This window comes from Vigna radiata, chromosome 8 (genome assembly GCF_000741045.1).
Source record: "Vigna radiata var. radiata cultivar VC1973A chromosome 8, Vradiata_ver6, whole genome shotgun sequence".
Lineage (NCBI taxonomy): Eukaryota > Viridiplantae > Streptophyta > Magnoliopsida > Fabales > Fabaceae > Vigna > Vigna radiata.
Window position 1 is genome coordinate 31264653 of NC_028358.1, and position 12773 is coordinate 31277425.

The window sequence follows — 12773 nt, forward strand, 5'->3', positions numbered from 1 at the left end:
ATTGCTGTTTTTGCTGAAGGAATAAAGAAAGAAAAACTGGACTGAGAATAGATCAAGAAATGAGAATAAGATTAATAATACATTATCTACAACGTACACGTTACAAGAAGTAGTTAAAGAAACGTGAAACAAATAAAGCGTTACAATGGATGCAATTAATTTCTAGCTCCGTCCTCTTTATGATGTACAAAACAGATTGTGTTGCATCATCTTATTCTTTTCCAAAACTTTAAGCTTTCAAATTATGGGCTGCAGCAAGTTCAGCAGAGAGGATAAAAGCTGATTTGCCTGCTTCCCTTAGATAGCGAACATCTCCATTCATGAGCTTCAGCAGCTTTCTGCTGATCAGTAGGCTCATACCCTCCTCTGATTCTAGTCCATTATTTCCAAACATCTGGTTCAGTAATGCTTCTGGCACCCCACTCCCACCATGTGTTATGCTACATAAATACCATAAGTAAACATTAATTAGCTCTTTATGTGCTAATGCAAACTAAGTTAAGCTGTAAATCATGCATTAGTACATGTCGTACTATTTTCTCCTGCCATTTAAATCACATAAATGCACAGTACTTGAGTACAAATAGCATAAATCAAATTATTAAGCATAGAACAGTTACCTGAGCTCTAACTTAACAAGATGGACCGATTTCCCTAACTGTTCTTTGGTTAGAGAGCCTGCTACAGCAACCTGGCCTCCAGTTGGTGTGAAATTGATGGAAATAAGTAAGAAGTCAGCCAAGACCTGCTGAAGCCTTAGACTATCACCGTATAAAGTTTCCATTACGATTTGTTCTGCAACATCATTGACTATTCGGATACTCTTTCCATTACTTTTCGTCATGACTTGGCTAAGGGAGGCAATCATTACTTCATGCAGAGTAAATTCAGCCATCTCAAGATCCAAGTAACTGTTAAACATAAGGGATAGAAGGTTTATAAAACTGTTAACGAAAGATGCTAAGACAAATAAATGAGGGAAACTGTCTATTTTTTGATAATTTTTCACACACAAATTAATCTAGCACTACAATGAATAGTAAGCATCCATCTTTGACTATGCCTTCTCTAAAAAAAAGCGTATAATTGAATATTCTATACAGGTAACACCATAAAAGAACATGACAAAACTGCATAACGAGAACTATGAGATTAACAAAACATGATAACAAACACCCAACATCAGTTGTGTTATAATAGTACATTTTTTTGGAGTTTATTTGCACGAATGAGGTTAACTTTGTAGTCTTGAGAGTTTCAGTGAGGTTTCAAATTGGAACTTCTTTGCTTTCATAGGAGCTCCACCTAATAAACTCTTCACAACACATAAATCTATATAAGGGAAAAATATAACAATATTCAGATATCATACCCGTCTAAGATGCTGTCAAGATCTGAGTCATCAAGAATTTTGCTAAGTTGCCGCTGGCACTGAGCACTAGTATGCAGAAATTGTTTCTGTTCTGTTCCCAATTCAGTACCCTCCAACATTTTCCGGGAAAATATAATCCCACATAAAGGATTCCTGATCTGCCTTTTCATGTAAGTTAATGCATTCAATCTCTTCAAGGCCGTTTTCTCAGATAGACGCTGAATATGCAATGCTTGCTGGAGTTCCGGGCTAGCTAGCTGTAAGAAGCAGAAGACCCCAGTAACTAGGCCCTCTACGTCCAACTTCTTACTCACAGAAAGTAGGCACTCTACATACTTGCCATTCCGAGCGAAGAAACCGAAAGCAACTTTCTCTGTTTCTGAGCCAGTCATGGCTTTATTAAGTACAATGCCAAAATTAACAAAAGCTTCTTGATTCTTTAGTCGACAACAAGACATTTGGGTGCCAAAAACCTCTCCCAAAAGCATTTTATCCATTACCTCCTCTCGCTTCCATCCAGTTAACTTTGACATAGCTGGATTCCACTCACAACACCAGCCAAATTCATCTGTGCCAAATATAGGGGGGATTAATGGATTGGGGTTCTGTACAATTGCCTTGTAATCACCTTCAATACGGGTGAATTTGTCCATTACATTCTTCTGAGCAGTTATATCATGAGCCACAAAGCAAACACCAACAACATTGTCTCGAAGATCCCTGCTTGCACAAGCGTTTACTACTAGACTAATAGGACCAGAGTCCATCTTGGACCCGAACGTTTTGATCTCAAATTGAACATTCTTCTCTTCTTCACCTAATTAACAGAACAAAGCAACAATTTAAAAATATGCAAAGAAGGTTAAAATAATCTAATCCCATTGTATGGGAGAAATTGCACCAAATCCTCCCACCGAGCCCCAAAAAATATAAAATGAACACAAATCCTAGGGTGTTCCATTTCTTCTCAAGAAACTGTCAACAAGACACATTTCTTCTGAGAATTCTCAATCAATGCAACATTCATGGGTGGCTTTAGGAAACATAATAGACAAAAGACACAAACTAACTCGTCTTTTAAGCTTCTGCTTATTGGCAGGGCTTGAAAAATAAAGAAAAGAAGTGTATATGAAAGCATAAGATGGATAAAGAACATACCTTGTAGTGCCAAGTCAAGCATCTTTTTGACTCTATCAGTTGAAGAATCCTCGACAAGTGTGAGTAAATGCTTTCCGATAGCTTCACCAACTGGAAGGCCTGTCAACTCAGCAACTTTTATGTTCCACCCGTTTACCAGCCCATCGACATCAACTGCCAAAATAGGCACTGTTGCTGTTTCAATCAACCTAACCATCTCGCTTGTAACTGCTTCCAGTTCCTGCATCCCTTCGATCTTCAGATCACTTAGTTTTGTATTAATTGCATTTGTCTGTAAATCTGTACCCTCAGTATCTCTGAATGCATTTCTCAGTATTAACTGTAAGGAATGAATGGCATCCATTTCATAGTCCTTCCACGGCAAGCTCCTTGCCTTCACGACTTGAAGGAAAGCCTTGAATGACGATCTTGGATGCATCCTCCTACCGTCATCTTTTTCTCCAGCTTCATGCTTTGCACCACCCCATCGGATTTCTGCAGCAGTGTGTGACCGAAACCAAAATACCACGTCTTTCGAAGTAATTCTGACAGCTGCCATTCCACACACAACATCACCCAGAGAAAGAGCCGATGGGAAGCCTGCATCAGACAAGCTATCCGTACTCAAGCCAGTGGAATCCATATGGTACTCGGACAGCCACAAAGCTATCTCTCTTACCTGGGATTCACTTGGTGTCACTCCTAATCTCCATAACTTGTTCTTATATAAGAGTGCTGCTCCATCACATTTCACTAGATCCATTATATTAGGGCTCTGTGATACAATGCCAAGGGGTGCATCTCGCATCAGCATATCACACAAGAGTGTCTGTGTGCGCAGGATATTCTTCTCAATAATCTGATATTCTAACTCTATTTCTTTGTTCACATGGATGGCAAATACTTGAGCCAGAAATTCACAAGCATACCTAAGAGGAAAGGGAACGAACCTGGGAGTAGTGTTATGGCAAACTACCAAACCCCAAAGTCTCTTCCTTTTTTGTGGCTGAACAGCATCAGTATCACCATCTTCTTCGTTGTCATTGACTACAACTGCCATGACCAGGGAGGCAATTGAATCCATGTTTGCCATGTATTGAGCATGACAACTATGGGGAGCCCTCAAGGTGGAACCACATAAAGTCAAATCAAATGGGAGTTTTTCATCTTGCAGAACTTTAACGTGTTTTGCATGACAATCAACTATCACACGGACCTTGTTCTTCATAAATAAAAAGCGTGAAGCCTGGGGAATATCTGTGGCTGGATAATGCAAACCCAAATATGGCTCAAGGCCTGGCTTTGTTATCTCAGCAATCACCTCCCCATGGTCATCATCGTGAAATTTATAAGCCATCACCCTGTCATAGCCTGTGAGCTCAAAAACTTCTTGAACCATTGTATCACATAATCTGTCCATGCTTCCACTAGGCAAAGATTGCAACCGGGTAATTGCTTTGGCAGCAAGCTTGTAAGACTGCAAGGCACCAGCTGCAGTCATGGGAACTTCATAAGGCTTGACTGGCTCAAAGTCAATGATCAAGCTGCCAGTAACACGATGAATAATCGCATAAAAGGGCTTCCCAGAGGTCTTGCAATGAACAAGGATCGGGTTAAGAAGTGAAACCTCCCCAAATCCCAGAGCCTTTTGCAATGCAGAAGCACTAGGTGCTGTGAACAAAGTTTTTATGTCAGTGCCAATGCCAAGGGCAGGGTGGTCACCAACACTGGGGACAGCATGACTAACCATGGTCAGCATTTCAGGAGCGTTCTCACTGTATGCAATGACCTTACATGTTTTGTCATCTAAAGCCAACAAGCATCCAAAAGGCTGAATCATCTTTCCTCTCTGTATGTGATGGAGGTAAGCTGTCGTAACTTTATCAGACCTTGGTTGATTGACTCCATCAGCTGTACCAGAGACTCGCACCGAACTGGAGTAATCAAAGGAACTACCAGACTCCTCAAAAGTTGCATGAAGCTTTGCATCTACAGTTGTCTGGGCAAGAACCCTAGCACTATGTCTTGATCTCCCTGAATTGCTGGACGATTGGCTGGGCCTCGAGGAAGACATTTTCACTCCAAACTGCACTGCAAATGTAAATACAGTAAGAGTAAGTTAAATGGAATCATATAACAACCTCAGAAGACAACTTAAATCTAATATGGATTTACTCCAATGCCAATCTCTCTGCTCTTGCTCATGTAACAATTCAACAAGAGAAGAACAAATTTGCAAAACCTTTTCAATATGACAAAGTCTCCAAAGCTTATCGTACCACTAATAACTTATTCTATTACCCAATCACAGAATACCAACAATCCCCACTCCTCTCGTGAATAGATACACATCATTATTGTTCATCTCATCTCTAGAGCCTATGCAAATTATGAACAATAACAACAACCCAATCATCCAACTCCACATGCTTACAGATAGAATAAAACTGGGCACTATTATTCTTAATTGTCAAGAAAATTGATCACGCTGTACGTCAGTACAGAGAACAACTAAGAGCCGACAAAACAATTCCAGTAAAAAAATAACATATTAAGCTGAAAAAACAGACACCCATGACAGACTTTAAAAAGAACAAAGTCAATAGGATAACATATATGGGGGAAGAAAAGACGGGATGACACATAGAAGGAGGAAGAAGGGGAAAGGTAAAAATAAAATCAGGATAATAGAGAGCGGAAGAAAAGGTAAGCGTGGAAGGAAACGAACCTCGAAAGGGAAAGAGTGAGAAGAAGTAAAGGAAGGAAGCAATGAAGATATAACGGAAGTTAAGGGTTAAAATAAAGAAAAAAGGTGTGGGCAACAACACCCATGTCTCCCCTTCCTCTTCCTGGAACTCAACTCCCTCTTCGAACTCACCACAACTGTGACCAGGGACCGCCATGCCATAAAGATATCATTTTTATAGTACCCACTTCCACAACCATGTGAATGTGAATGTGGGAGTTACTGGGGAACGAACTCAGACTGAAATAAATAATAAAAGAAACACTAAACAAAATCATCATTATTCGTTCAACAGTTAAATGCTTCCCATATTTATGAGTGGCCAATAAACAAAGATGAACATCTATTATTTTAGAATAACACTATCAATTTTCCCCTTCTTGTGTTAAAAGGGATAAAACCAGGTGAGTGGGCATAATATTTAAACACTGTAAGAAAGTATATGAACAGTAAGTAAGTAGGTTAGAGTTGCAAACAGAGATTGATAGTTTACCTAAAACAATAAAAAATTTACAGTAAGGAGATTAATAAAAGAAGATTTGAGCATTGAGTTGTGAGAAAAAAGAATTAGATTTGGTTTTACAGGAGACAAAAGTTTAGATTGTGTGTGAGAAAGTGTAGATTTATTAATGATATAAAAAGTAAGGAAAATGTGCAAGTGGGCTTGGCATTGTTATTGGTTCACTAAAACAGACAATAAGGACAGTTGTGGATCATGGATGGGAGGTTTTACTACGCCTGTTGCCCCCTGCTTTCACTTCATCACTTCCTTTCAACACTCACCTTCCATTTCGGAGACCCATCTTACAACTATTTTCATATTTCATATGTTAAATCTGATTCAATATTTTTTAACTGTTATGGGGAGATGCAGTCCAAGTATATGTAATAATGTGAGTGAATGAATGAGCAAATGAAAAGGAGTGCGTAGAGTGAAGGAAAGAATGGTTATTTTTTTATTAATATTTGTGGGGTAATTGGGTGTGATTGGATAGCCGTCCCATACCTTGGGTTTGGAGATGAGAAGAGAATAATAATAGTAAGAACAAGAAAGTGAGTTATGGGTGTCACGTGCAGTCCTCAAAGCTGTGTCATGCTGCAGCTTCTGTGAGAGTGTGTGTAAGACTATAAAGTAAGAAAGACGAAATGAAAAAAGAAAAAAGAATAGATTGAATTCCATGCTATATTCTGGGTTTAACTGGGTGTGGATCATCACAACCATAACTGACGTAAACCAACAAATGAGCCCATGCCGTGTAGCGCTGTAATCTTGCACTGTAGGGTCTGCAAACATTTTTCAGAATCTACTCATTTTCCTACCCTTTAAGGTTTCTTCTTATTTTATTCCTTTTCTTTATAATTATACTATTTTTATTAAATAATTTATTTTCTTCATAAAACAACAAACTGCATGTTCCCAACGGAACGTCCTCGATCTATTTCTTTGACTGATAATGATACTTAGACAACATTTTTTTTGATAATATTTGAACATCATCTATGTTTCATTGTGTGATTGATCCAAAATTATTTCACAATCAATAATAATATTCATAAACATTATCATAACTAATCATACAATAATAAGAAGATGATGTTCAAATGTTATAAAAAAAAGTTATTTAAATATCATTATTCTTCTTTCAGAAAGTAAAATTAATATGTTGATTCAATGAACACATGTTTGAAGGATTGCCATTTATTTTAGGCAACAATCATGGCCTTTGGCCTTCGTCCTGTTGTCTTTAATTATTAGGAGATGATGCTTTGTACATTTAGGATCATTTTTTGTGCGTGGTAAAAACAGATATGTGTTGTTGAGTCAAAGTATAAAAAGAAAAAGTCATTTTTATCTCTAATTTTTTAAAATAAAATAAAATTAAAATATCTATGATGATGGATGTGTGATTTTGGAAATGTAGAAAATAAATTATAACACACGTAATTGTTCGAAAAAATTGAGGTTAAAGAAAAAGTTTAACTTTTTAGTTGTACTTGAATCCTATGAATTTTTGTGTTGGCATGCCAAAGTGGAAATGTTACAAGAAAGGCAACAACAACGCATAACTCTTACCCTTGCATCCCTTTCAAACATTCCAATGGTTTCAATATTTTGATTTTGTGGGACAACAGCAAATTGAACAACCAAACCTTTTATTTTTAGAAAGTCCAACATGATGTTATATAAGTCTGCCAAAAAATCACTAGGTAAATGCATTTTCCTAACTTTATTACTCTTTCTATTTATCATTCCATTCACTAACTTAATATCAAAGTCTCTTTTTGCAAATATATTTTATTTCCACCTCATATTGAACTCTTTCCATTGTTTTCATCATCTGCAATGTTGGGTATATCAAGGAGGAGGTGTTAAAAACAGTGATCCACACAAATAATTTTACTTTTCAATCTATTGTGGATGATTTTTATTAAACATTGACAATGCAAATCTAGCCTTGAACCAAATACAAATAATAAAAACTGACAATAAAATATCAACTCACTTAAAAATAAAATCTACTTATTCTATCATAAAATAATATTCTACCTATATAAACAGAAAATCATAACTATCTATTCTTATTTTATCTCATTCAAATCAAGCTAAATATTACTAGACCCAAAACTAATAAAATAAGATTTAAACAATAAAACTCCAAAATTCAAGTTTATCCCAACATGCAATTGGAGAAGTTCAAATTAGGGTTCATTATATTTTCGTACTACATTTGAAACTAAAATGTTTATTGTGCTGTTTAGATATGATACGATTAAATGAAACAAAAATTCGTTTTCCCATATTTGAAAAAAAAAAAATACGAAGGTAAAGCTGAGTGAAATAAGTAATAGCAGTTTTTATTTCATTTCCATTTTGTCAATTGTTCTTCATCTATTCCAACATAGTTGAGGTAGATAATTAATTAAATTCGAACATTGTTTAAATATTTTTCTCTCAAAAATTAATCAATTCAATCTGCAGTCAACCAGATAAATTGGAGGGCTTTAGATTTTTAAACGCTATTCACTGAACAAGTTACCCAGTTACATACATTTTTTTTTTATGTTCTTCCCATGTTTTTAATCACCTTTTGTGTGTTATTCCATTAATTTCATTTAAGTTAAAAAAAAATGGTTCAGTATAGTTATCATAAGACATTAGCTTATTAAGAAAAATATCATAAAGACTTTTTCAAGATTTATTTTCGCTTAATTTCTTGTTTGTATTATTCTTTTTTTTTTCAAACAGACTATAAATATTAAAAGTATATTCTTTTTAATTTACTATATTCATTTTTTTTGTTGTATATACATTAAATAGATGATAAATAAAAATATATATATTAATGTTGCATCAATTGATTTAAGTTTTACTTTTACTTGTTTATAAATTAATTTTTTATTTTAATTTTATCTTATCAAGTGGCATCAACTAATTGAAATGTATTTCAATTTGATTAATATTATTAATATGACATTTTTTCAAAAAAAGAAGATAAATTACTATTAGAATCAATTGTTAGTCTTGATGACCCCTCAGATAAGTATGTTTCTCTATGATAAGGTGAAGTCTTGACAGACGATTAGTGATAGACAATCAAACAAATCATGAAAAGTGAAGAACAAAACATATTTAGTGATATAACTATGGGTTGTGAAAGAGAACAAGAAATACTCAGTATAAATTATAGTCCTTTGTTTGAGGAGAGCTGGTTAAAATACAAACAAAAGTCCTACATCTAATAAAAGCGAGAAATGGATATAAGTTTATATACATAAAATACTTTCATTGATAAGAAACCTTTTAGAATGATATCAAAAATAAATTCGTAAAAATTCAGTCCAAAACGGATAAAATCATAAAAATCTGTGTGTTGATCATCTTACAAAATAATTAAATAATACATAAAAGAAATTCTTGCCGTGAGGTGAGAAACAAAAGTATACTATTTTTAAGAGGCTAATTTATATGTATTATCAGTGCAAATTATATCATAATATTGTTTCTAGCCAACTTGATTACATCATATTACACTTTTATAAGTTATTATTGTAAATTTTGATAAACGTATTATCCTATATAGTAATTGAATAATAAATGATAATGTATATTGCCAGATTTCTAACTTATTAGACTAAATAATAATAACTTTAGGCACGTGGACTAATATGATTTAATATCAAGTTAATTATACTTTTTCTTTCGATAGTAGAAGGTGCTCATTAGCGATTTATTATTTGTTTAACAATATTGCATGGAGATAATTAGAAAAATTATCACGCTTTTACTCTCAAACTTTTCAGCGTTAAATTATCTTTATCTCTTTTCTGTTTTAAAAATCCATAAACTATTTAAAGAAACAATTTAAAAAAAGTCTGGCTTCAGGCTCATTAATATTTTCTATATTTCTTTCTTCAAATTATCAAACTTAAATATCAGAGTTAAGTAACATAACATATTAAAAGAAATAACAAATAACACACCCATATATAGAACTTTTTTTTTGTTGAATATTCAATTGAATACAATTGTTGGAAAAGAATCATAAATGGAAAATAAAATTAGAGTAGCTAATATAAATTGGTAGAGCTAATAGTATATTAAGCAGGTCAAATTTGTTGTGTGTAATGAATAATTGAGTTTGGTTAGTACAATTATTAATTATAAATTATAGTTTTATTTATTTATTGTATTAAATATAGATGTGTGGCTGGGAGAATAAAACGTTTCCTAGAGTTCAACCTCTTGTGTTTTTTGTTTTTGTTTTTCCTTTCGTCCACCTAACGCAACGTGTGGTCATCCTTTGTTTACAAAAGCATACATTTCTATCCACAAAGCCATGTAGGGTAGAATTTCCCCACTTTGACTAAAAAAATACTTCACTTTTATGGAAATAAAACAACCAACCAAATTTATAATTAAATTCGGAAAACTAAAGTACTCATAACTTGGTTTTTTAACACATTTCTTTATGTATATTTTTTATAATGTTACAAAGCTAAGAGGTAAACTTATTGGGTAGAAACTAAGACTTACAAAAGATACATAATTTTTAATCAACAATACAAAATACGTATTAAAATGTAGTTAACATTTTTCATATATTAACAAATTCTAGAATTAAGTCATTCATTAATGATTAAGCGCTTTCTTTTTCCTTCTAATAATTAATGCACCCGTGTGTAAATAAATTGAGTTTATTATGTAAGACTATTTTTCCTTTGTTCTGAAATTTTTTAAAGATGTTACTCCATTCAAAGAAAATTGTTCGCTCTAAAAGTAAAAGTGGTTATTAAATCTTGACATAATGATAAGGGTGATTTGTAACATTTTATTTTAATATCATACAATTATTAAAAAGATCTCACATATCACGTATTATTTAAGAAAATATATAAATAAGTCTATTATAGTTATTTCATAAAATAATTATAAAATCCAATATATACATATACAAGATCTTATAATATTAAGATATTACATAAAGTCAGAAGCATAGTGTTTTACACAACTGAATAAGACAAGAAATCTAATTGTTTAACTCTCAAGATAGACAAACAGAAAAGAAATGATAAATTAATGTACCAAAAATAATTATATAACAATTTTATACAAATAAGAATATAACATAATAAAATAAGTTAATTTTAAGACTTGTAATCATTCATTTTAGACTTGACCATATGAATACATGTATTTATATCAGATTCTAGAGATCCAACACCTATGAGTGGTAGAACAACTTGCCTACCAATGCTACCACACACCAAGGTTAATCCGTTAAACATCTATGACCAAGAAACAACCATTAGACTAAGGACATCCCGTTACTTTTCACGGCATACCCCACCATTCTCTACTTGAGACTAAATGATTATTAAAAATGTCAGGATAACTCTCAATATGAGTCCCTATATCAATACATACACTATACATAACCAATATAAGAACTTCTTCTTGAAATTCTTCTCATACCATATGTTAATCCGCATTCACAATCATATCATAGTCCATAAGCATTCTCAATTTCAAATAAACACATATTTATATTGTTGAAACCACTTCAAACAAGAAAGGGTTCATTAAACACAAAAAACTGCATAAACTCATCATCATTATCATATCATACTCAAATAAACATTTTACACACTCACAGTCATGTTATTAACTAATCATGGTTTAATTATTTACATAATCACATACATTAAGTACATCATAGGAGGTATAGGTAAACTTAGTTAAAATTCTGATATTTTCTTTTAACCACTAGACTTGCTCACTCAACGAATACATTCTTGCTCAGCCACAAAATTTGTTTGCTCAACTAAAAGTGCCTGACAGCACACTCGCTCAACGAGAATTCACTAGAACTTATAGACTTAAAATTCCCCTAAAAGTCCCCCAACAAGTATATTCTTTCCCAACGACTATCAAGTTAGTGAAGTCTCTGACTTTTACTTCGTCCAACGAGAGCAAGTTTTCCTATTGAGTCTACATAATTTTGTAAAACTAGATTATGCAAATTATGTTATTCCAACCCTGCAAAAGCAGTTTAACACTAACCACAAATGCTCAAAACAACCAAACATCATATTATACATAATTCAGTGACTGAAATCACCTCAAATGACATCTCAATATACAACATATCTTTAATTCAACGTACAATCACACAAATCAATTATTATACAAACATGCAATCAAATATTAAAAGTTGTCTATCAGTTAAAATCAAGGTAATTAGCTTTTATTGCCTTTTAAAGAATCAAACTACTCTAAGAGTGTTAAGACAATTCTAATGACTCTAGGAACTCTATCTGCTTCTTTAAGCCACAAGAATATGATCAAGACAAACTGTTTGTACCACTGATCAAAAGCGAGTCTTATAGAAGACTCAGATGACACATGCAAAGAACCACAATCCACATGCATAGAAAGAACGAAATAGACCAAAGAAAAGAATAGAAACCAACTTACTCTATTTGAAAATCTGATCGGGTGGACTTGAAAATCTTGCCTCAAGATCACTCAGACGATCTCTCATATTCAAACAAGTGAACAAGGAGTGAGAACTTATAGAAAAACAAGTGAAAAAATTCTATAAAAGTGATTTCTAAAAGGATTGTGTGTTTTAAAATTGTGAAATTTCGTTCATAACAAAACTATTTATATTAAAACTTTTTAATTTTAAAATATTCGAGTCTCACTATTTTTAAACCACTACCACTTCTAAAATATTATTTTATTATGAGTTTTTACATTATTTTAGTCAAATTATTTTTTAATGAGAACTATAAATTTTTATTTTTAAAATAAAAAAGTGAATAATATTATAATAAAACTAAAACAAAAATGAAAATAATTTTGGGAGATAAAAAAATACATTTAAGCTAATAAAGATCAATGAATAATTTGATTCTCCAAATAATGATGTCATCTACTTCTAGTTCGTGTTAAATTACAATTTTAAAAGGTTATTTTAATGTAAAGAAATCAATCTTGTGAATTTTAAAAATTTG

General features: G+C 32.9%; 1 protein-coding gene across 4 annotated transcripts; it reads right to left on the bottom strand.

The window, feature by feature from the left end:
• Positions 1 to 48: 48 nt before the first annotated feature.
• Positions 49 to 5861, bottom strand: LOC106771983 (phytochrome A). Of its 4 annotated transcripts, none has more exons than XM_014658077.2 (5): positions 5749 to 5861; positions 2531 to 4600; positions 1373 to 2189; positions 621 to 911; positions 49 to 440 (listed from the first exon to the last, which is right to left on the bottom strand). In XM_014658077.2, exons 2-5 carry the CDS (start codon positions 4581 to 4583, stop codon positions 230 to 232), a joined length of 3372 nt encoding a protein of 1123 aa, XP_014513563.1. In that variant the 5' UTR covers positions 4584 to 4600; positions 5749 to 5861; the 3' UTR covers positions 49 to 229. The 4 variants fall into 4 exon arrangements, with proteins under 4 accessions (XP_014513563.1, XP_014513561.1, XP_014513562.1 ...); XM_014658075.2 differs by lacking the exon at positions 5749 to 5861 and adding an exon at positions 5238 to 5556; XM_014658076.2 differs by lacking the exon at positions 5749 to 5861 and adding an exon at positions 5238 to 5371 and having other exon boundaries at positions 2531 to 4595.
• Between the last annotated feature and the right edge of the window lie 6912 nt (positions 5862 to 12773).

Coding starts and splice junctions, on each gene's coding strand:
- LOC106771983 (XM_014658075.2), bottom strand. CDS start 5,412: ATGGCGGTCCCTGGTCACAGTTGTGGTGAGTTCGAAGAGGGAGTTGAG. Junction 2,190..2,530: donor GCTTGACTTGGCACTACAAG/GTATGTTCTTTA, acceptor TCTGTTAATTAG/GTGAAGAAGAGAAGAATGTT. Junction 441..620: donor CTTGTTAAGTTAGAGCTCAG/GTAACTGTTCTA, acceptor GTATTTATGTAG/CATAACACATGGTGGGAGTG.